Raw genomic sequence first — 23,961 nt, forward strand, 5'->3', positions numbered from 1 at the left:
GGTTGTCACGCTTGTGAGGTTGAATCTGGAGAGGAGTTTCATTGCCAGGACAATGCTTCCGGTGAGTTTAGCTTGCTCCAGTACTCTCCATTATATGATATTAGCTAAACTTCATGGATCCACTAAAACACGTTTAATTTTAAAATCTAACACATTTAAGGAAATTACCAGTGCACCATTGTGCGACAGTAGCAATCCGTCTGAATCTTAGTCCGTGAATATGATATCGTCTTCATGGAGCCTTTTACTATGAGTTATCGATACTTTTGTCTTCTTCGCTGCCGAAAATGTGACCCCGTTAATTTCATTTCCTCTGAAGATCATGTTGATCGTTTGGCGCGGGGGTTCTTTTCCTGCTTTCGAGGTTTCTGCGTCGCCCCTATTCCGACCGACCATAGTTGTTTTTAGCTCGGTTACTCAGGAAATCTCTGAGGTGACCATTCTTTACAGTGTTGCCACTTCTTCCCGGAGGTGTCGGTAGTCCCCAGTTCGGTGGTCGTTAGTGCCATGGTATTCACACCATAAATTGGGATCCCTCTTACTGGATCAGATTTTATATGTCTTGGGATTCATGCCTATTTGATATTCCTTATGGCCAGCACCAACTCTACGACACTGATATAGAAGTTACATTCTGATAACTTGGGGTAAGAAGATTCTCGCGACCCCGAGATTTCTCTATCCTGAAGTGATCTGTAGTTCCGGCCACGATCGATCTTTCTATCAACGGTGAACTTCTCTGCTGTCCGGGAGCTCCTACCATGACCTTCTGTCAGCTCGTAGGGCAAAAACCGCCCCCTCGAAGTCCGTCTATCCGTGTCAATATCATCTTTCATTTTTTTCTGTTCTTCTCCCGTCCTTTGGTCGACGATGGAAAGCCAACCTGATCGTCTTCGATCCTTATTTTCGACTCGTATCAGTTGTGGACATCCGCCCAAGTCGTCGCTTGGAACTCGAGCAGACTTTTTTTCAACTTCCAGGAAGCGTACGAACTTCTTGGATTTAATCCTTTGGTAAACGCTTCAGTTGCCCATTTTTCCGGGACTGCCGGTAGCAACATCCTTTACTTTTGGAACCGGGTAATGAACTCTCGTAATAACTCGGATTCTCCCTGTGCGATCCTCAATATGTCGGCCTTTTGGGACTGTACCTTTCTAGAACCGGCATGAGCCTTGATGAAAGAATCCGCGAGCATCTCAAAGGAATCTATGAAATGCTCGGGCAATAGTGAATACCACGTTAAAGCTCCCCTCGTGAGAGTCTCACCAAATTTCTTCAGCAACACAGACTCAATTTCGTGAGGAGCCAAATCATTTCCTTTTACTGTTGTTGTGTAAGTGGTAATGTGCTCCTGTGGATCTGAATTTCCGTCATACTTCGTCACCTCGGGCATTTTGAACCGTTTCGGGATTAATTCCTGGGCCGCACTCGGCTTGTACGGTACTTGAATATACTTTTTCGAGTTCGGGCCTTTCAATATTGGTGGTGCGCCCGGGATTGATCCATGCTGCCATTTACTTCCTTCATGAACCGTAAAAGTTCGTCCTTGAATGGATCGTTCTCGTTGTTGAGGCTAGATCTACTCCCCTCAGCCCTGTCGGAGCCAACTTCGCCCCTAGGAGTATTATTATCAACTCTTTGCGTCGTCTGGTTTGCGAGAACATCAGGAGGAACTGGATCTCACTTGTTTGCATTATTTGAGGCACCTGATAGTGCCTGCTTCAGTTGCGTCATAACCTGGTCATGTCGCGTGAGATAGCCTAGAATGACTGTATGTTGCTCTTGCAGAACCCTTACTGCATCCGCTACATGCTCCTCATCAGCATCATTAGGAGTTGCCTCCCGAACCTGTCGAGGGTACCGCCTGTCATGTACCGGCGTGGCGTCGTTTCCCTCATTGCGAGTGTCACTGATTGAATCCTCGAAATGAAGTTGTTCCCCTTGAATTTCAGGGTTGCGTGTGCCGCTAACAGTGTTATCTGCCATTTTTTTGCTAAGACAAAGTAATCAAAGCACGTTAGTAAAAAAGGCAAGGATCAATTTAATTACACGGCTATCTAGGCCTTATGGTGGCGCAAAATGTTCACCCGAAAAATGGTACAGTTGAATTTGTTCGTGGTTTCTAGACAAGTGAATTAATTTGATCCAAAAAGTAATAAAATAACTGGTAAAATATAAAATACTTAGCCTTAAAATGTAGATGAAACAACAGAGCTAATGAGTCCGGGAATAAGGTTTCTGGGCATAACAATGATGAGATCAAAAGCGAGAGAATAAAATTGTATTAAAATATTGTATACAATACAATATAAGTTAGCCAGAAAATTCGTTTCCTTACAATGATAACTGAGCTCTCTATTTATAGTTATGTCTAGGGAAGGAAGTCTTAGGATCATGCCCTTCTTTAGTGTCAATTATGAGGGTCATTGATGAAGATGTAACGTTGGACATAAATGCTAAATTCCTTGTAACGGACCATCATCCTTAATGTTGTAAAATATTCTGTATTAAATGTTATCGAGCGCAAAGCATTTAATACTCCATTTATGATCGTTATTCCTTCCGGTGACAAGCGGATTAGTTATGTTCGGTGTCCATCCACATCTTGTGTTCCATGTGTCCTTCCTTTAAGCGGCCACATGTCATGTCATATTTTTCCCTATACAAAAATAACTTATCAATATTTTTTACCAAACACATTAACAACTTATTATTACTTTCACAATTACTATCCAAACACATAAATATTTTTAAAAAATTAATTTTAGCACTTAAAAATACTTTCTAACATTTCAAATTTATTAGCTATATACAACCAGCTAATGCAAACAGGTTCTATATACCTACTAAAAGATTAGAGTCCTTGCTGATATTATACATTGAAATGTGGCTGGCAATGGAATCTCTTAATTTGCACTAAGGAAACAAATAGTGCCAAAGACTATCATTGAGGAATAGGGTGATGTCAATCATTCTAGTTGCTTACATTGAGACACTGATCAGAAATTACTAAAAATCAACCCGACAAGATAGCTATTCACTTCGATTCTTGATTTCTCAAACATGTAATGAAAATATGCTTAAGCTAACTACGCAGCAAGGCATAGCCCGGGGTCCTCCATTGTTGGAAAATATACAAACAACAGGCATCCAGTGGCAGGAGCGGATCTACAACTAACGACTGATGGTTAGTTGAACATTTTTTTCTGAAAATTATAATACATATGAATCAAATATTACTTTTTATATATACATATTCTTAATAAAATTTATAACTTTATAAAAACACTAAGTGATTTTTTCTTATTCGTCCAAGTCTAGTGGACAAAGTTACCATGTACTTGTGCCGGTGGAAGATAGTAAATACTCTGTACAATTAGTCTTGAGGTGTTTATACAATGGAAAAATTCTTGACTTCCAGTTCCTCTTTTACCTTCAAATCCTAGAGAGAATAATGCTCAAAGACATGCTGTTTAACCCCCCCCCCCCCGGAAATGACTGACACAAAGGGGAAAAGGCTATTCATTTTATGCCCACTCTACAAAGGACAATCACTTTTTAAGCAAAGCAACTTTTTACATGCGTGAAAAGGGCATCCCAATTGCTTTCATCAAATTCTCATTGTGATGTGATGTTGACAATCAATATAAAACTTTTAAGAGTAAGGTGGATGATAGAGGGCTTGGAAATTACTCTCTCCCATCTCAAAAAGAATAACAATCTTATTTAGCATTTAACTTGTAAAGAACTTTAACGCTACCAATGCAATTCAATTTGTTACTCCATAATTTATTTTTTAAGTAACTTAATACATGTCAAAATTCTTTTACATATTCGGGCATGAAAGCACTCAAGCTAAAAGTATATGCACCTAAAGAATGACTATCGGCCAGTAATCCTGCATTCCTGCAAAATCCTAGACTTGCTCTGAGTCCTTTTGATACCTTGACTGTCAGTCATAATCAAATGAGAAACGACCTTTGTAGCGTATAGAAGTTAAGCTCTACCATTATTCGATAAATCAAACTACTTTCTTTAATTTATAATTTTTCAAAATATGTCTAAACAGTACTTTAACTATAAAAATTAGGAAAATTTACCTAGTTATACTATAATAGAAACTTATTTATCACTTTTATTTAGGTTCATACTTAATTACATTCTATATCTATATTTACCATTTATGTACAAACTATAAAATAAAATAAAATAGAAGATTCCTTAAATTTAACATCTAATTCTCTCTCCTTCACCAACCCCCTCCTAAAATTCGAATTTCATCTATTTTTCAAAAGATTTCACATCACATTCTCTCTCGCTCATACTTATCGTCTAAAATCGATACTTCTCTTACAATGTAAACGAAAATGGCAAAAATTTTATCTCTAAAATTGTAGCAACAAAGGGTTTCCCATCAACATTCATTAAAAAGTTTTAAAACTTTGAATTCAATATTCAAAAATTATGAATTTGTGATTTGTTTGGATTTGGTGTTCTTGCAAATGATGGAGAATATCCTTGTAATTTATATCTCAATTTTGAGAAAAATTGGTTAAGTTTAGAGTTGATTTTACGTAAAATTTCAGATTGAAACTCGAAAAAACGAAGTTGCAGGAATTATATGGAATTGTATGATAAATATATCATAATTATTTTAGAATTGTGTCACAATTGTATTAAAATTATATGTTACTTGTATCTGATGCATTAATACCTAGAATAATATCTGATACAATACTAATACAGTTATAATATAATATTATATCAGATTTTATGTTTAGAGTTATGATTAAAACTTGAAGAAGATGAAGATCACAACCATATCACAATTTTTCAGAAATGTGTTGCAGTTTGTATCACAAATGTATGAGAATTGTGTTAGTATTATATCAGGTATTGTTTTAGGTATTAATGTATCAAATATAAGTTAGATACAATTGTGATATAAGTATAATACAATTATGTTTTAGGTATTGATGTATCATATACAATTCTTATACAATTATGATGCAATTATTATACAATTATCATACAATTCCTGCAACTTCTTCTTCTTCGAGTTTTATTCTGAATTTTCACTTAAAACCAACTCTATACTTAACCAATCTCCCTCAAAATTTAGATATAAACCAAAAAGGATATTCTCAATCACTTGCAAGAATATCCAATTCACACAAATCGCAAAATCTTAAAACCCGAAATTGTATGTATGTATGCTTGAGAATCATATGTATCTTTGGTCGTCGAATGAACTAATTTGTGGATGAGTGTGTTAGGCAAATAAACTGAAAAATATTAGGGAAAGGAAAAAAAAAGGAGAGAGGAGAGGAGAGGAGAAAAAAAGGAAAGGATTTAATTGAATCCCTTAATTAAAGGCACTAATGTGGTGGAAGCCTCTTAAGGGGGAAATATATACAATTTGTAAGAAAAATCTAGATACTTATTGAAAACTACAAAACATAAAGAAAATAGGTAAATGAGTTTCTATTATAGTATATATAAGAAAAATTCCCTAAAAATTACTACTATTAGTTTGTAGTTTTCACGATCCAAGCCCATGGCACGCATTGTGGGGGAAGTGCACAGTTAGCTAGTAATAAGACATGTATTTACTTTTAAGCCACTGTTTAAAATATCTTTAGTATTTAGCCACTGCTTTAATAAAATTTTACCTGCCCGGACGAAAATACCCTTCTGCTCATAAAGTTCAGGACCAAGTGTCCTTAACTTATGAGCTTGTTACTGTAAGTTCAGGACTAGCTGTCCTTAATTTATAAGTCTAAGTTTAGGACTACCTGTCCTTAACTTTTGAACTTGTAACTCTAAGTTCAGGACTATATGTCCTTAACTTTTGAACTTGGAACTCGAAGTTCAGGACTACTTGTCCTTAATTTCTGTGCTTGTAACTCTAAGTTAAGAACTACATGTCCTTAATTTCTATGCTTGTAACTCTAAGTTAAGGACCAAGTGTCCTTAATTTTTGAACTTCCAACTCTAAGTTCAGGACCAAGTGTCCTTAACTTATGAGCTTGTTACTGTAAGTTCAGGACTAGCTGTCCTTAATTTATAAGTTTAAGTTTAGGACTACCTGTCCTTAACTTTTGAACTTGTAACTCTAAGTTCAGGACTACATGTCCTTAACTTTTGAACTTGGAACTCGAAGTTCAGGACTACTTGTCCTTAATTTCTGTGCTTGTAACTCTAAGTTAAGGACTACATGTCCTTAATTTCTATGCTTGTAACTCTAAGTTAAGGACCAAGTGTCCTTAATTTTTGAACTTCCAACTCTAAGTTCAGGACCAAGTGTCCTTAACTTATGAGCTTGTTACTATAAGTTCAGGACTAGATGTCCTTAATTTATGTGCTTGTATGTCTAAGTTAAAGACAACTTGTCCTTAATAATTCTGATAACCAAGGACATAATTTCTTTCATTTATTTATTTTCTCATCCTGAAAAATGAATTTTATAGAAGTACTTGCCCCAAATGAAAGCAACTGTTAATAAATATTTGTACCAAGCTCAAGAAAAAGATAAAAAAAAATCATATTGAGTATAGACTAGTCTGGAACATGAATCATTTTAACATTAGAACTTCCAACTGAATCCACTTGAGAATGAGAAGAAACGCAGTCGCCGGTATAAATATTGCATTTCTGTTTGGGAAGAAAAAGAGATAGAAGAAAGAGTAATACCGTCTTTTCATATTAATTTTAATAGACTAGTGGCTACTTTTGCTCAGCATTAAAAATGCTGGATAAAAAATAAATACCACTTTAAAAAGTGGCTACCCCACACATTTTTTTTATCACACATTGTCCGCTTTGGGCCTAGGCCCGCACAAATTTTTTCTTTTTCGGCTACGCCACCTCGAGCCCCAAAAGTGCACGTACCATGTGAACTTGTGTCATGCCTTATAAAGCTCTCCACTTCCTCTCTCATTTCGATGTGAGATTCGCCTAAGATGACATTTGCATCCCTTCTTCTAAAGTTTGCCAGTTTAGAAGCCTGTCAGTCCTACTTGACCTGTCCTCATCAGTCCGCCCTCCGTCATAGGCATCACATTCACTCCATCTTGGGACTCATCGTACTCGCTGAGGTTTGACCCACCACCTTTCGGCTCTGATACCATATTTGTCAGTACCCAAGCCCATGAAACGTATTGTCCGCTTTGGACCTAGGCCCGCACGGGTTTGTCCTTTTTGGGCTATGCCACCTCGAGCCCCAAAAATGCTCGTACCATGTGAACTTGTGACATGCCTTATAAAGATCTTCACTTCCTCTCCCATTCCGATGTGAAATTCACTTAAGGTGACATGAGCACCCTTCTTCGGAAATTTGCCGGCCTAAAAGTCTTTCAGTCCTACTTGACAAGCCCTTGTCATGGGTTGCACAGTATTACTTTTACATAAATTTTAAAGATGATTCCAACAAACAAAGGAATAGATGTTCCAATTCAATAACAGAAATTAATGTGTTGCCTCTCGTACAAAAATTAAATGTGTTGTATCTCACACGCAGAACCCCGCGCCATTCTTTCATTTGCTAGTAATAAAACTAAAATCCATATAGTATGAGAGTTTGTTATGCAACGACAAAAAATGTGGCTTTTGACATATATGATAACACTAGAAATGAATGTCATTGCCCCATTGGTTGATAAATGGCCAACTAATGCTAGTGACAAAATCAAGGTGCCTACTTTTAAACATTTGCAAAGAATTTTCAGAATTCTGCATTAGAACAAACTAAGTCTATCAAGAACTTATAGGAATAATAATTTGTCAAACAAGATAAGTATCCATCAATGATTTCCATAGTGCTTAATTGTTCTCTTTGTCTTTTCCTTTTGAAGAAAGCAAAGATGATTCAAGAACCACATATCTGTTGCAAACAGATTTATTCTCAACCAATGGACTTCTCTTATGAGGAAAGCTCTTTCTCTGTTTAAGCTGTGTTTCTTCTCCATCTTTCAAATCAATTAGCTCCATGTATCTACTCAAATCATTAACTTCATTTTCTTGCTCTCTCAACTTTGAAGGGCCACTGATCCCCTCGTCCCGAGACAGGTTTAAATGAAGCGACATGGACAGTGAGGATTCATATAGCCGACCCCTACTTGTTTGACATTGAGGCGTAATTGATATTGTCGTACTGATCCCCTTGTCATTTTTTGTGACCATTCTTTCACTTCTTAGCTTAGTCTTTAATATCCCCTTTACTACTAGTCTCTCATCTGCCCTCAAACTGGAGTTCAGTCCAACTTTCCTCAACTTTGAGCAAATTTTAGTGTCAATCTCCAAATATTTATCAGTTTGATGCTCAAAACGTATGTCGGATCCATCTTTTCCCTTATGCACAGGTGCAGCATATCGAGGCTCAACTGGCGAACTTCTAGCTCGTTTAACTTTACTTGATGCTTCAGCACTTTTACTTATACTTGCTGCTATTCCTTGCTTCTGTGATTGATACAAATTTCTGCCTAAAGTTAGCACCAGTGACTTATCCTGTAAACAAAGAATCACGACTCGCGTTGTTTATATCATATTGTGTACATGTATTAACTCTTGAGACAAAGCAACTAGCATGCCCCTGACCAACTGATTAAAGATTGTTTGTATGTGCATATGCATAAAACACACGAGAGAAAATTTGCTTAGAATTACATATGTACTTTTTAAGATTGTTTTCTCTAAAGAATTTATTGAATTAAAGGTAAATACGAAACCAACCTCATCAAAGAAGCCAATTTTTGGTGATGGCATACGAAGACCGGATGGTTGAGAATTCTTCCTTGGTACTGAATCAACAGATCCTGTAAGTTCACTTGAAGACGACACGTTCTGAGTTGGTCCAAATGTCATATTAAGACCAAATTTTGAATCACTATGAGCTACATTGGTGTTAGAAGTTGAAGACGATGATTTCACGGACCAGCTACTTGTAATACTGAGAGGTGGTTTATTAGAGGAATGATGAATTTCCATTGAGGAACTAAGAAGATTTTTAAAAGTTTTACTCTTTGTAGATGATCTCGTTGGAGTAATTGAGCTCGAAATAGAGGCCGAGAGTTCACTCTTTCTGGTTTCTCTTCTTTTCCTAGCATAAGCAGATGTCTTATATGAAGGACAAGAGGTGATTGATGAAATTGGATGAGTGATTTTCTGCGATGACAAAGAGCGAGCAGTAGTAGAATTCGACACCATTAAATCTTGTCCTACAAAGCAGTGACGGAACCAGAATTTTCATTAAGGAGGTGTCAAAACATAAAGAAACTCACAAAGAAACCAAGAGAAGTCAATATATAGTATAAAATAACCTCATTTGCTAAGAGAAGTTTCTATATGCATGGCTCTTACCAGTTCTAGTTGTCTTCTTGCCTCCCAAATCTGCAATGTACATTTCTGGTGTTGATTTACTTTGCCAAGACGAATCACTTCTCGTCGCACATGGAATTTTGGGAAACTTGAGAGCTTGTGAATTGCACTCTCTTCTTTTACAAGTAATTTTCTAAGAAACACGAGAACTCGCTTCAGATCCACTATTGTACTAATTATTTTATCTTATATCCGCTGACAGTGTAAATGAATTTTCACACAATTCCTATAATTTAACTTACTCTAGAAGGTTATTTGCTTGTTTTCCAGGTTACTTATAGTCTGATCCCAGGATTACGGGCAATTATATTTTATACTGTCATATGCAAATTCTACGTATATTTTATACGGGTGCGGGGATGCAACTAAAAATAATTCAAAAAAATAAATAGATAAAAATATCTCTAAATTATGAGAAATTTTGTGGAATAGTTACGTATAGCTTGTGAAGTGTGAATTTCTTTTTTATTCTCAAGTTGTAGATAAGTAAAGGATTGATTTCCTAGATAAGGCATATTATTTTCTTCATATTTACCCTAGTTTTAGTTCTAATTTCAGGAATCAAATTGTATCTCGTCTCGAATCAAATTGTTTGACCAGATCCGGTACGGACCCCATAGCCACACCCATACTATTATCGTGTCGACACGGGTGCGGCACCTAATCTTGCCATGTCGGAGCAAGTAAAATGGGAATCAGTTCATTTAACTCTTTGAAGTCATGTATTTAGTAAATGAATATAACAACACTAACCTTTGTATTACTTCTCTCTGCTGTTGCATTAGTGATGTTTTTCCTTTTGGAAACTGGCCTGCGATCGATCTGTCAATTAAAATTGGAGTGTTAATCTGTGAATGAACCACATAATTTAATGTCAACAGTGTCCTTATGTGACTAAACCTTGTCTCTGGAGCTAGTTTCAATAGACTGTAGGTCTGGCGTTCGGGCGCGCACATCTTCTAAGATGACAGGCAAGAGATTTTGCTCCTCTAATGTGTCAAACTCTTTATTCACCAATAATAGTTCATGTGGATCCAGAAGTCCTGTCAATGCATACAACAATAACCGTCTCTCAATCCCAGAAAATTGGAGACGGTTAGATGAATCCTCAATGTCCATATCGCTCCATTTAAACTCATCTCAATCCAATATATAATATGAATAAAAGTTAAGCATTAGAAGTTCTCTATATGTTCTACTGGTGTATATATCTCTGATAGGACTAATTAAAAACTCCGAGAACTCATTTGACCTAAAGTAAATGAACCAAAATGACTAAAACTTAATTCAAACTAATTGGTATTAAAAGCACCTAACTGCATTGACATGTACATAGAACAATAATAGATGAAATATTATGATAAAGATTTAGAATAGAACCTGTACTAGAGAAGAAAGCATGATCCCAAGCTAAACTTTTTCGCAAGAAACTCGGTCTTCCTTTCTCAATAGATGCAGTAGGCAAATGCTTTAGCTCATTCTGTTGGTTCACTTTTGTTGTTTTATCTCTTTGCAAGGAGGTTCTTGATAAATTTGAACCCCCATTTTCATTTATATTGTCCAAAGTTACTGCAGAAATGACATCAAGTGAAATTGTTTCAAACAACTCAGTACACTAATATTCTTGGTTCATCTTTACTATATAATATATGTTGCGGAATATCAGTGGTTAACTAGCATGCAATCACACGCAAAGAACGAACAAAGCAAATAGAGAAGGTTACACATAAAGGAGATTGCAAAGAGAATAAGGACCTGAAAGGCGAAGGTCTTCAAGAGAATCAAACAAAGGTGAAGCAATAAGACAATCTTCCTCTGAAGAAATATCAATGAGCTTAAGCTTTCGATCTCCAATTTCATAACTAAAGCTTCTCTTTTTCTTCTCTACTTCCATTTCCATTTTCAACTTCCCAAATCCCAAACTACTGCTGTGCATTTCTTTCTACCTGCGCCAAGCAGAAGTGAGAAGACAAAATTCAGAACTTACAGCTCTGTGTGTGTTTGAAATCTTTTTACAAACTTTCCATTGAAACCGTAGAGCTTATATGTTTGAAATTTGAAGAAATGGCAAAGTAGGATTTGTAACTGATAATCAGGTCATTTATCAGCTAACTACAAATAAATATCTTGATAATCATTAAATGATGATAACTGATAAAAATAGTAATCACATTGTTATCACATATTAAAATTTTGGAAGCTCGCACACTAAGCTCCCACTATATATGCTCATAGGCTTTTTACCTTGCATTTTTGCAAGAAGATACTTTCATGAATCTGTAACCTCATAATTACGTAGCAACAACTTTTACCGTTTCGCCAATACTCTTTCCAGGAAGAATTAAAGCCAAATTGAATAACTTGATAGAACAAATCCCTGTAAATAATGCTAGTGGTATTTCTACCTATGCCAAGTAGAAGTGAAAAGGCAAATTAAAGACAATGGGCACACATGCATATTAAAGTCTTAATGGAAAATTTGAAATTTGGAGAAATGGCAGATAAAGATTTATAACTGACTTTCAATATTTTAAACAAAATCAATAAAACTTATGATTTGCAGTTAATCACTTTCCATTATTCCATATAACATGAATTTGTTTTCTTACATTAATTAAAACCAATGTATCCTTCAACGTTTCCTTGATCAAAGCCTCCTGATAGTAGTTTTGAAATTCAAAATTTTCTTAGTTGAATTATTTTAAACAAAACTAAGGTGATTTTTTAATTAGAAAAGGATTTTGACTTAATTTTAATTTTTTGTTTTGATTTACTCTTTTCTTTTTTGTGAATGATTGAATTTGATTTTGGTTGTATTGATTTTCGGATTCGCCATAGGATTTTATTTTTTTTGTATTTAGTATAGTTATTTCGTTTACAGAAAACAACACAAATTAAGGTATGTTTGACAAGGAAATAAAACAGCTGTTTTCGAGAAAAAGAGCATTTTGTTTTTTGTGTCATTACTGTCCATAATAAGCATTTTATACGCTGAATTTGAGTAGAATGTCGAATTAACAGTTGAAAATGTTACAATATCAACATCAACGCTGATAAACGAGTGAAAGTGATATCTAATCTAATACTTAAGAAATAGGGTAGGATATTTACATTTAATTGACCATCAAGTGTGGTGAGGTGAATAACATTCTTTTCATCCAAAATTAATTTTGGGTTCGAATCTTAAGAATTAAAAAAAATCTATTAGGGAGCAAATTTTTCCTTTAGTAGTCCTTATGTGGCGAATCTGGATTTGTCGGACTCTAATACGAGTATCAGATACCGAGTTGAAGCCAGAAAAAATCTACATTTAATTGTGCTTTGACACGGTAAAATTTTTATGATACATCGACTTATTTGGTCGATATCATTTAAGATGTACCCGATTTTGTTAACGTAGTGACTGGATTTGCAAAAAGTAATAGCCCATCTTTACGGAAGTTGCAAATCAACAACAGATGACTAACAGAATACAAATGTCCATGTTTTACGAGCACCGTCGATTATAGGCTTGCTTCCTTCCTAATTCTCTAGAGGTTAGGACTTTAGATATAGATGTCCGAACTTCAACAAAAAAGTTTGCTTGCACAAGTAATATGTCAAACTTCAGAAAATATTTATACCTTACGAACACGTGTGTCTGAAATTATTTCAAAGAGGGTAAACTTACAAAAATTTATAAAATTTGAATATAACTTAAATGAGGATTGGAAAATCGGCTATCTATGTACTTCCCCCTTCGACACGTCCGATCAAGGTGGTTCTTTTATGACATGCTAAATCACCAAATGCAAGGAAATTCACATGTACTATACATGATGAATTATTACTAAAATATTATAAAGTTGATGGTTTTTACTGAGAATTTGATTTAATATTGTAGCTTCTTTCTTTCTTTTTTTTAAAGAAAAAAATATTAAGTATTACGCGCGGACTTTAAAGATAATGTTGATTATAGTAGCACCTAACATATAGTTATTAATTCTTTCTATCACTTATTTGTTTTTTATTTTCTTTGGTTGCTTGTTGAGTCTCGTCAAGACAAAGAACCTTATATATTCGGGAAGGAAAAAAAAAGCTTTTCGTGTTCACCAACCTTTTAATTTTATATCAATATATCTGTCCAATTTTTATATCTCAAAGGGGTCCAACGGATTACCAATTTGTGAATGATCTTATATAGCTCCAATTCCCTCTTGTGGACTTCATACGGCAAATATAAAATTGGCCAATGATTACTATTGAAATGTAAAACCAAAAAAAGAAAAACTCATATACCATAGTGAAATGTGTATTCTTGCATGCTTTCATATATATATATATATATATATATATATATATATATTTATTTATTTATTTTTTATTTTTTTTTTCTCATCCGATATTTGATATCCACTTTAGGGCCGACTAATTCATAAGCCCACTAAAAAAGCCCCACTTTAAGGGGTTAAAGTACTCCATTCCATACTAAAAAAAAAGGTGAACTTACCACTGAACCAAACTACCACAACTTTTAATGTTCACATATACTCTCTTCGCCAAGTTTCACTATTAACTTGGCATACCCCTTAAGAAATAGTAATAAATAATATGATAATTTTACTATATTTACCCCTAATTATTGTTAGTGGCTAAGTAAACTTAGACGGAGTAAGCAGTATCATTTTCAAATGTTCTCTTACACACATTTAAGTTGCATTTTGGAATCTTGTTTGTTCACCAAAACAGAAATAAATCAAAACATTTTCAGAAAACAAAACGTTCATTTATTTTCTGTTGGTCTTTAATTCCACTATAAAACAGTCTTTTAAATATTAATTATTTTATCAAAAAGTTAAATTTTCAAATATTTACCTATATTTCCCTCATTATTAATACAGCATAAGGTTTGCTAAAAAAAAAAAAAAAATGTAAACCCATATTAGAAGTTATTGTTTTCACCACTCCTTATATAAAAGTTCAAGATACATGAAATAGGCTAATTTATTAAATAAGGAAAGTTACTTGTGATTGAAAAATTTCCTTAAGAAAATAAGTATTCCGATTATTGATAATTTCTTACTAAGACACAATCATTGAGAATGTTTGACGCAATTAACCTAACTATTTATAACGAATTTTAACATATTATATTCTATCCATTATATAACGAATCTTTAACATATTCTATTCATTTCTTTTTATCCTTTTGTTATTATATTAGTAAGATACTTTTCTGTGTTTGAAAACCTTCACCTTTTTTTTTAACCATCCGGTGTGGTAGGCTCGACTCATTCGAGTTTGCATTGCATAAGACCTATTAAAAGACAAGTGTTCCCTAGTAGAAATTTCTCCATTCCTAAGGCTCGAAAGTTAACTCCATACTATTAAGTTATGAAAAATATTTTAGTGAAATAATAATTATATACGCAAACTTAAAGTATTTTGTAAAAGAAAATTTTAGAAAACATTTTCGGAATAATTACCTACGCCTATTATACTATATACATTTATTGTTGGTATATTTTTTCCTTGTTCATAGCTCATGGTTCGTAAAAGGAGTGGGAATTAAAATATGGAGAAAAGGTGCTCACAAACTATTGGTATGTTCAATCATGTGATAAATTGATCTATTTTTATTTCCAAATGAATAGTATACGAGGAAAAGGTGATAGTATCATCCCTTGTATTATCTAATGAGAAATAAAAAGAAACAATAACAAAAAGAGCACTTCTTCGGTTAAAAAAAAAAAGGCTTTTGGAACTTATACTTTTAAACATGTTATGAGATTTTTATTGTTAAAAAAGAATATCTATAAAGATAAAATAAAAAAATTAAAGTTAAATTATTTTAAATATAAATAATATGTAATGTTTTTAACTACTAATAAGAAATAGTGTCACGTAATGAAAGATATAGAGTTAAAAATTTAATTCCTAAGTTTCCCATGCCACACTTACCGATTTAAAATTTTAAATTCGTCAATACATATGGGATAAAAACAGCAAAAACTCAAAGTAAATATTGACTTGAATTCACCTATCATGATAAATCTAACAATTCTCGTCATGAACATAAAAAATGATATAGTTACGTTTCTCATGGTATACAATTTTAATATCATTAGCTATATGTTACTATCTTCCGGTAATGTCCTCTCTTTTGGTTCATATCACTACTCATACTTAAAACAAATTAAATAGGTGGGCGTCTCTCGAGCAGATACATGGCAGTGGTGACATGATCGAAATGAGTCACCAGTCAAATAAGACCGAATAAAGACATGAGAATGAAGACATGAGACTGGTATTATATAAATTTTGAGGATACAAAGACCGAAGGAATGAATTTAAAAACAAGACACCAATTGAAGGAAATAAAATTAAAGGGGCAACCATTACACAAAATCTCAGCATTTATTCCAATATTATGCGGTCATTAAGATGCGTTTTTATTCATCTGAGGACAGATTTGAGGATCTTGTCTTCTTAAATTTAACTATAAATAAAAGCATTTGTACTCATTGTAAGGACACGATCTACAAGAATTATCTAGAGCAAACTTTCTTTCTTTCATAGTTTTATAGAAAAACGTTGAGCTTTGTCATCAACTTCACTCCGATGGATTACATCTGAAATTCATGATTGTTTCATTATTTATAAATCTTTTATATTGCTAGTTCTTATTTATAATTTTGCTAATCAGATCATCTTAATTCACGTGTCCAGTAATCATATGTACAAATTCAACTGTACCTTTTTCGGATAAAATATGACGCTCACTGTGAGGCCTAGATAATTGTGGTATTATTTTGGTCTGTTTGATCTCATACTAACTTGCTTAGAATAATTTCGTTGTAATAAGCACAATATAACTATGGCACACAATGAAGTCAACAATCTACTCAACGCTGGTCTAAACAGCATTGACGAGCCTGTGGGCATTTTGCATCCTGTAGGTAGTGGATCGCAACAAGATGATTATACTCCAAGCCAGGTGGAGACGATTATAGGTAGTGGCTCACCATGATGTAAGCGAATCAACTCCAAGCCAGTGGAGAGAAATGCGCAACATGTGAGGAGTCCTACTCCCGATGATTTGGATAATGAGCCTGTAGCCGATACCGTGAAAGTTTTGAGAGCGCAATAATGAAAAATTATGAACCATCTCTCAAACAAGACTGGATAATGAGCGAACTTCAACAAGCAATATCGGTGGCTTCAAATAATTCAAATGGTGGAGTTCAAGCCCCTCTTGGTGTACCCAAGATGCAAACGATTCCGGGAACTGATAACTTAGCTTCAAGGGGGAGTTTAGATTGCATAATAATCGGAGAGGCAGCACAAACAATGGATCCGGAAATGAAAACACCCCGATGATCCTTTCAGTGTTGAATTCATGAGATGTGCGAGAGAGAAAAATACACTAATGGATTAAAATACTAAAGAATTTCGTACTCGGATGGATCATATTTCGAGAGCACCACCGATCCTTAAGGGCTAGGACTCAAAGAGATATATGTAGTTGCCATTTAAGCCTAGTACAACTCCAAAATTGATCCTAACGAGTATTAAGATGTCGGATACACCAAAATATGATAGAACATTGGATCACCAAGAGCACATTACAATGCACATCACTACTGTAAAGGGAAACGATTAGGCTCCAAATGAGATCGAATCGATGTTGCTAAAGAAATTCGGAGAAACCTTAACGAAAGGGGTTTTAATATGGTATTCACTTTTATTTAAACACTCAATTGACTCTTTTGAAATGCTTGCAGATTCTTTTATTAAGGCTCACGCTGGAGCAAGAAGTTCAAGCGCAGAAAGCAAATATCTTCAGAATTACTCAAGGAGATTCAGAATTATTCCGGATGTTCATGATTAGGTTCTAAAAAGAAAGAATATTATTACCGACGATGCCGGATAAATAGCTGCAGAAGTATTTACCAAGGGTCTTAATCCCTTAAGCTCTGATGCCTTAAGAAAGTTGAATGAAAGCTTGTTGGAGTTTAGGAAACTACATGGGCTTTTGTTCACAATTGTTATGAATCAAAAATTCGAATAAAAGATAATTGGTTGAATTCTCTGATATCTTTCAAAGCTTTCGATCGTGATCAGAACGTGAAAAAGTCAAAAAATAATCTTGACTAGGATCAGAGTTCCTCCAGGAGCCGGTTCTAACCTTATGTGCCAAAGGAAAGGTCAAACTTTCGGGCAGGGCAATGACATGGAGTTAGAGTGTATCAATTATTAGAAAGACATGGACCGGACAAGAGAACTAATCGAGGGCGAAGTAGCAGAAGTTTGCAAGATAAAGAGCCATCTGGATCTAGAGATAATAGTTACCTTAAGTTGTCTCAATACAGTTTCAACATTAGCTTTGTGGAGCTAGTTTCTGCTAGAAAGAACATAAAGGAAGTAAGGTTCCAAAACCAATTCGGTCAAATCCTAATAAGAGGGATGCAAGTCTGTGGTGTGAATTCGATGGTACATATGGTCATAGAACTGGGGACTGCAGGCATCTTCGTGAAGAGGTGCCAGCTTTGCTTAAGAATGGACATCTTAGGGAATTTTTGAGTGATCGGGCTAAGAATAATTACTGGAAAGGTTGTTACATTACAAAGCTGGAAAAACCAATAGGGTCGCTTTGACCAAAATAAACACAATTTCCGGAGGGGCTGAAGTGAATGGTGTGATATTTTCGGTTGCAAAGAAGACCAAAAAATTGGTCACTCATGGAAAGAGAGTCTGCGAGACATCTGATGACAATGAAATTTCTTTTAATGAGGAAGATGCAGACGACCTTATACTACCTCACAATAATGCTCTAGTAATATCTTTAAATATTTATATTTTAAAATTAAACATGTGTTGGTTGATCCAAGTAGTTCGGCTAATTTCATTCAATTAAGAATCCTAGAGCAAGCGAAGCTAACCGATAACAACGTTCCGACTATAAAGCTTTTGGCTGGATTTAATTTAACAAGCGCGACGACTCGAGGAGAGATCATGTTTCCTACATACGCGGAAGGAGTAATGAAACCAATTTTATTCGAAGTTGTGGATGGAGATATAGGATACAACGTTATCCTCAATAGGCCTTGGATTCATAATATGAAGGTTGTTTCGTCAACTTACCATCAGTTATTAAAATTTCCAACACCAGAAGGAGTTAAGCAGATTAGAGGGAATCAACATGCCGCTAAGTAAATGATTACTTTATCTAATAGAAAGGTGGTTGGAGTTGATAAATAGCAATTACAGAGTCTGGTGCCTACACTCGAACCAATTTTGGTGTCTACACCAAATGAAGAAGATATCGAGGGAAGGATACTGAATAGTTACCATATGCCCATATCTTTCCAGGTATCAGATAATACGGATGCAACCAAATCATTTGTAGAGGAACTCGAGCGGGTCACTTTGCTCGCTGAGTTCCTGGAAAGAAAGGTATATCTTTGTACGGGGTTAAGCCTCTAACTCAGGAGTGAAACTATTGAATATCTTAAATCTAATTTAGATTGTTTTGCATGGTCCCATTTACATATGACAGGTATCCCACTTGAAGTGACAGTTCATAAGTTAAGCTTGGATTCCAGTTTTTCTTAGGTAAAGCAAAAAAGAAAAATGACCTATAGCTGAGGTCAGAAACAAGATACTCAATATTGGTTAGAAAGAATATGGAGCCTGTAAAGCAAAATGCTCCTATGCCTTGTCAGGCCAAAGAAGGGGTGAACCTGCAGAATGACACATGTTACAGTCCTATGTGTGGAATGCTAACTTACAATGATAAATGGAAGGCAACTGCTGAGCTAAGGCATGATGGGAGTGGAGGGCAACAGGAGGATCCAAGTTCAACATGCTCTCCAAATCACAACCCTAAATGATCATTGCCACTTGGAATACTAGGGGCCTGAACCAGGCCCATAAGCAGAAGGAGGTAAAGACCTTTCTGGCTAAAATAAGATAGATATAATTGGGTGTATTAAAACCAGAGTAAAAGAACATAAGGCTAAGAAAATACAAAAACAGATTGCTCGTGGGTGGAATGTTTACTGCAATTATCCTTATGCTGCAAATGGTAGAATTGGATTTTGTGGAGAGCACATATACAACTTCAAATTATTCAAACTATAGATCAATTCATCCATTGTCTAGTGAAGGATACCAGAACTCAAATTACCACATATCTTAGTATCAAAATGATGGCCATCAAAGGGAGACTTTATGGAGGGATCTTAAACAGATAAATATGCAGGCTCATCTTCCATGGCTACTTAGTGGAGATTTTAATAATGTTCTATCTTCTGAAGATAGAATAGGGTCCCCTGTAACCATTGCTGAAACATAGGGATTCAAAGATGTGATTGATTTTCTACAGCTTACTCCTCTTACAGCTAAAGGATGGCATTTTACTTGGACAAACAAACAAGGCACTAGTTCAAGAGTGTATAGCAAGATAGATTGGGATTTGAAAAACTATCAATGGAGATACAACAATATAGTCATGTGGAGGCAGATTTCTTGAATCATTCAGTCTCTGATCATTCCCCTATCCTAATCAAATGTGGTGGGCAGAAACTATTACATCATAAACCATTTAGACTATACACAAATGTCATGGAACTTTCACAATTCCAGAATATTATTCAGCATGTATGGAATCAGAATTATGATGGCACAACTATGCAATAGGTCTGGTGCAAGCTGAAGGCTATGAAGGTGTAGCTGTAAGCTTCTAATGCTTATATGGCTTCATACAAATAAAACCTTGAGTAGGCAAGAAGGAGATTGGCTATTATTCAGGACCAGATTCAGCAGGATCCTTTAGCCCAGAACCCTTTTGACTTAGAGAAAGACATACTAGTTGACATTGAAAATGGAGCAATGTTGAGGAACAAGTGTTGAGGCAGAAGTCCAGGGCTTGTTGGATTGAGTGTGGTGATACCAATACAAAATACTTCCATGCCCAATGGAAGATTAGATCCGGCCAGATTAGTATAACCTCTATATACACTGACACAGGAATAAATGTAACTAATCCAAAACTGGTTGAGCAGGAATTCATTAGAGTATTTAGGTCCTTGATGGTAGACTGTGCTACTGAAATGCCTTGTGCAAACACAGCTATAATCAAGGATGGACCATGCTTAACTGTACCACAACATAAAGAATTAATTCAGGCAGTAACTGATGAGGAAATCAATGTTGCAGTGTGGGACATGCCCAGAGACAAAGCACCAGGTGTTGATGGATTTTCTGTGGAATTCTTTACTAGAAACTGGAACATACTGAAGGAGGATATCTTTGCAGCTGTAAAGAGATTCTTTACTACTTGTAGCCTGCCTGGAATGATCAATACTACAACCATCACCTTAGTACCTAAAGTCCCAGCACATTCAACAGTCAAGGACTATAGGCCTATTGCATGTTGTACCATATTGTATAAGATTATCTCTAAAGTCATTAATAGAAGAATCAAAAATGTTCTTGATGGTTTGATTGGACATTCCCAATCAGCATTCATGGAAGGAAGGTGTATTATCGATAACATGTTACTCAGTCATGAGTTGTTTAAAGGATACTCCAGAAAAGGTATCTCACCTAGATGTGTGCTGAAGGTAGATTTGAGGAAAGCCTATGATACTTTGGAATGGGATTTCTCAAAAGAACGATTATTGATCTTGGGTTTTCCTTCAAGTTTGTGCAATGGATAATGGCATGTGTTACTATATTGTCATATTCTTTGGTGCTAAATGGAGGACTTACCACACCTTTCAAAGGCAGAAGGGGGATTAGATAAGGAGATACAATGTCTTCATACTTATTTGTCATTGTAATGGAGTATTTGGGAAGAGAACTGGGTCAATTACATAAGAATGGAGATTTTAACTTTCATCCTACGTGTAGGAAGTTAAATAATACACATATCTGTTTTGCTGATGATCTACTGATGTATTGCAGAGCTGATATTGAGTATATCAGAATCCGTAATGTTGCCTTTCACAGATTCTCAGTTATTTCTGGCTTGCAGGCAAATGTGGATAAAAGTGCTATATATATGGGTGGAATCTCATCAACCTTAAAATAGGAAATCTTTGCAACTTTGGGCTTTACTAAAGGAAAGATTCCTTTCATATATTTGGGGATTCCTTTAGATTCTAAAAAGTTATTAGTTCACCAATATCTACCTCTTATTAAGAAGATAACTGTAAGGGTCACCTGCTGGTCAGTGATAGTAGGCTATATTTATGTAATTTAGACACTATTTACACTCTAATTTAGCTGCACTTTATTGATATTTGAATGCTAAAAGATAACAAAATGCTCTAATTAAGAATTTGATGCTTTGCAGGAGCTACTCCAAGCTAGGAGGGAGCTAACGAGTATTTTTGAGTCAACATGGAGTGTGAAAGGCCAATCAAAGGTTAGCCCGGTCGAAAAAGAGCGAGAAAAGCAAGCAAGACGACCCCTCTAGGTGTGCGGCCGCGAATTGGTCCGCGAACTCAAGGCAGTAAGGCAGTGGAAATCCGCGGTCGAATCCGCAGCCACGGACGAAAGCCAAACACGCAGGGTTAATTATGTAACTTCCTAGGCGACTAACCTAAACCTATATGAAGCCTAAACTCGCCCAGAAGTCAGATATAGCTGGTTTTAGAAGATTTTAGAGGCAAGAACAAGGGGGGAAGACGGATAATTTCCTAAGCGTTTTCATCTTCTTCTTCATACTTCTATTTGTTGATTATGAATTATTTTAGTGATTTATTTTCCATTAGTATGAGTAGCTAAATCTATTATCTAGGGTTGATGGAACCAATTGTTGGATGAAGTCTTGACTATATTTTATTATAATTGAGCCGTATTTGTTCTATGATTGTTCAACTACGTATTGTATTGTGGTTAATTGAAAGGGCCCTCGATTAATCATGTCTAGTTACCTTGTGTTGCTTGAGAAAGAACACTTGGTTAGATTGTTGTTGAATGACACCACTTTTGGGTAAGTTAAGAGATTAATTGCTTGAATTTAAAAGTAGGGTTAGAAATAACGAAACTTTGATGGGATAATTCTGAGTTGCATAAATTGTTAACTATAGTAGCTCGAGAGAATGCTTCTAGTAAATTATCATAATTGATCAAGAGATCATTACGGTAGCCCGGAACTCATAATCCTCATAGAGTATTACGGCGAGATTATAGCTAAAGAGTTAAGAATTAATCCGGCAATTGGGGAAATCAATAGCCCTAGATCCTTTTACCCTTGAATTCAACTTTAGTCTTGATTATTACTAATTTTATTGTCATTTTTTCTTAGCTAAATAAATTCCACTGATTATTCATAAAACTCTTGCATCCGGAAGTTGTCTGAGCTTATCATTAGCATTATTTAAAGTTATAATAAATAGGTTAGTTCCCCGTGGTATTCGACTCCGGACTTGAACCGGGTTATATTTGCAGCGACCGCTTAGTCTTTTTTACAAGGCATAGTTGGGCGTGATCAAATTTTGGCGTCGTTGCCGGGGAACTAACGGTGTTATTTATTACAACTTAGAAGAATTTTTAGGATTCTTAGTTTAGATCAATTTCTTACGGTGTTTAAATTTTTCTATTGAAATTCTCACGTTTGAATTCTCCTGTGACTCAAGTGTATGCCTAGAAGCTCTTCGAGGACTGGTAAACTTTTTGAAGGACTCTCAGACCCCGAGAAAGCATTCAGTGCATTAAATCGAGCCAACAAGAAGAACAAACAGTTACAACAAAAACACACACTCGAAATTGAAATGGACAACGTGGACGATGTCAACGAAAATAATCGGAATAATCGGGTTGACCCGAACAATGGAGTGGTGGCACCTCTTGTGCCAGAAGCTGCTCTTTATGATTGGGCACAACCAACTGCTGATAACCTAGCCACCGCCATTGCTGTACCTCAGATACAAGCGGAGACATTCCAGATCACCAACAACATGTTGCATCTGTTGCAAAATAAGGGATTGTTTTCCGGGTCATACATTGAAGACCCACAACAACATCTGATGAATTTCCTATCAATATGTATGACCCAAAGACAGCTGAATGTGACTCCTGAAGCCATCAAGCTATTACTGTTTCCATTCTCTGTGACTGGAGAGGCTCAAACTTGGCTGAATTCGCTCCCAATAAACTTCATTGCCACTTAGGAAGAATTAGTCAAACATTTCTTAAACAAGTTTTATCCTCCCAACAAGACTACAAGGCAGATTGATGAGATATTGCAGTTCAGGCAGAAACTAACTGAGACCTTGCAAGAAACCTGGGAGAGGTTTAAGAGTATGCTAGTGAAGTGTCCACACCATGGCATTCCAGATCAGATGTTGGGACAGAGATTCTACATGGGTTTAGCAGACAGTTTGAAGGCCAATGTAGATGCTTCAGCTAGGGGTGCATTTTTGAGCAAGACATTCACAGAGTGCAAGATTCTTCTTGACAAGAAGGCTCAAAATTCAGGCTGGATTGCTAGAGGTACGACACTTACACCAATAGTGCATTATGTTGCTCTTGACCCAAATAATTCCTATTCAGAGAACATAGCCACTCTCATGACTCAGATGAGCATACTGACAA

General features: G+C 35.6%; 1 protein-coding gene and 1 long non-coding RNA gene across 2 annotated transcripts; both read right to left on the reverse strand.

Annotated features, from left to right (window-relative positions):
• Nucleotides 1–7,720: 7,720 nt before the first annotated feature.
• LOC104108995 (uncharacterized serine-rich protein C215.13-like) lies at nt 7,721–10,742 on the reverse strand. Its single transcript, XM_033659371.2, has 5 exons — nt 10,276–10,742; nt 10,129–10,197; nt 9,358–9,508; nt 8,731–9,215; nt 7,721–8,505 (listed from the first exon to the last, which is right to left on the reverse strand). Exons 1-5 carry the CDS (start codon nt 10,492–10,494, stop codon nt 7,822–7,824), a joined length of 1,608 nt encoding a protein of 535 aa, XP_033515262.2. The 5' UTR covers nt 10,495–10,742; the 3' UTR covers nt 7,721–7,821.
• Nucleotides 10,743–10,811: 69 nt separating this feature from the next.
• On the reverse strand, nt 10,812–11,773 carry LOC138906770 (uncharacterized). Its single transcript, XR_011414412.1, has 3 exons — nt 11,620–11,773; nt 11,131–11,321; nt 10,812–10,944 (listed from the first exon to the last, which is right to left on the reverse strand). It is a non-coding gene; the product is annotated as an uncharacterized lncRNA (long non-coding RNA).
• Between the last annotated feature and the right edge of the window lie 12,188 nt (nt 11,774–23,961).

Source organism: Nicotiana tomentosiformis, chromosome 2 (genome assembly GCF_000390325.3).
Source record: "Nicotiana tomentosiformis chromosome 2, ASM39032v3, whole genome shotgun sequence".
NCBI lineage: Eukaryota > Viridiplantae > Streptophyta > Magnoliopsida > Solanales > Solanaceae > Nicotiana > Nicotiana tomentosiformis.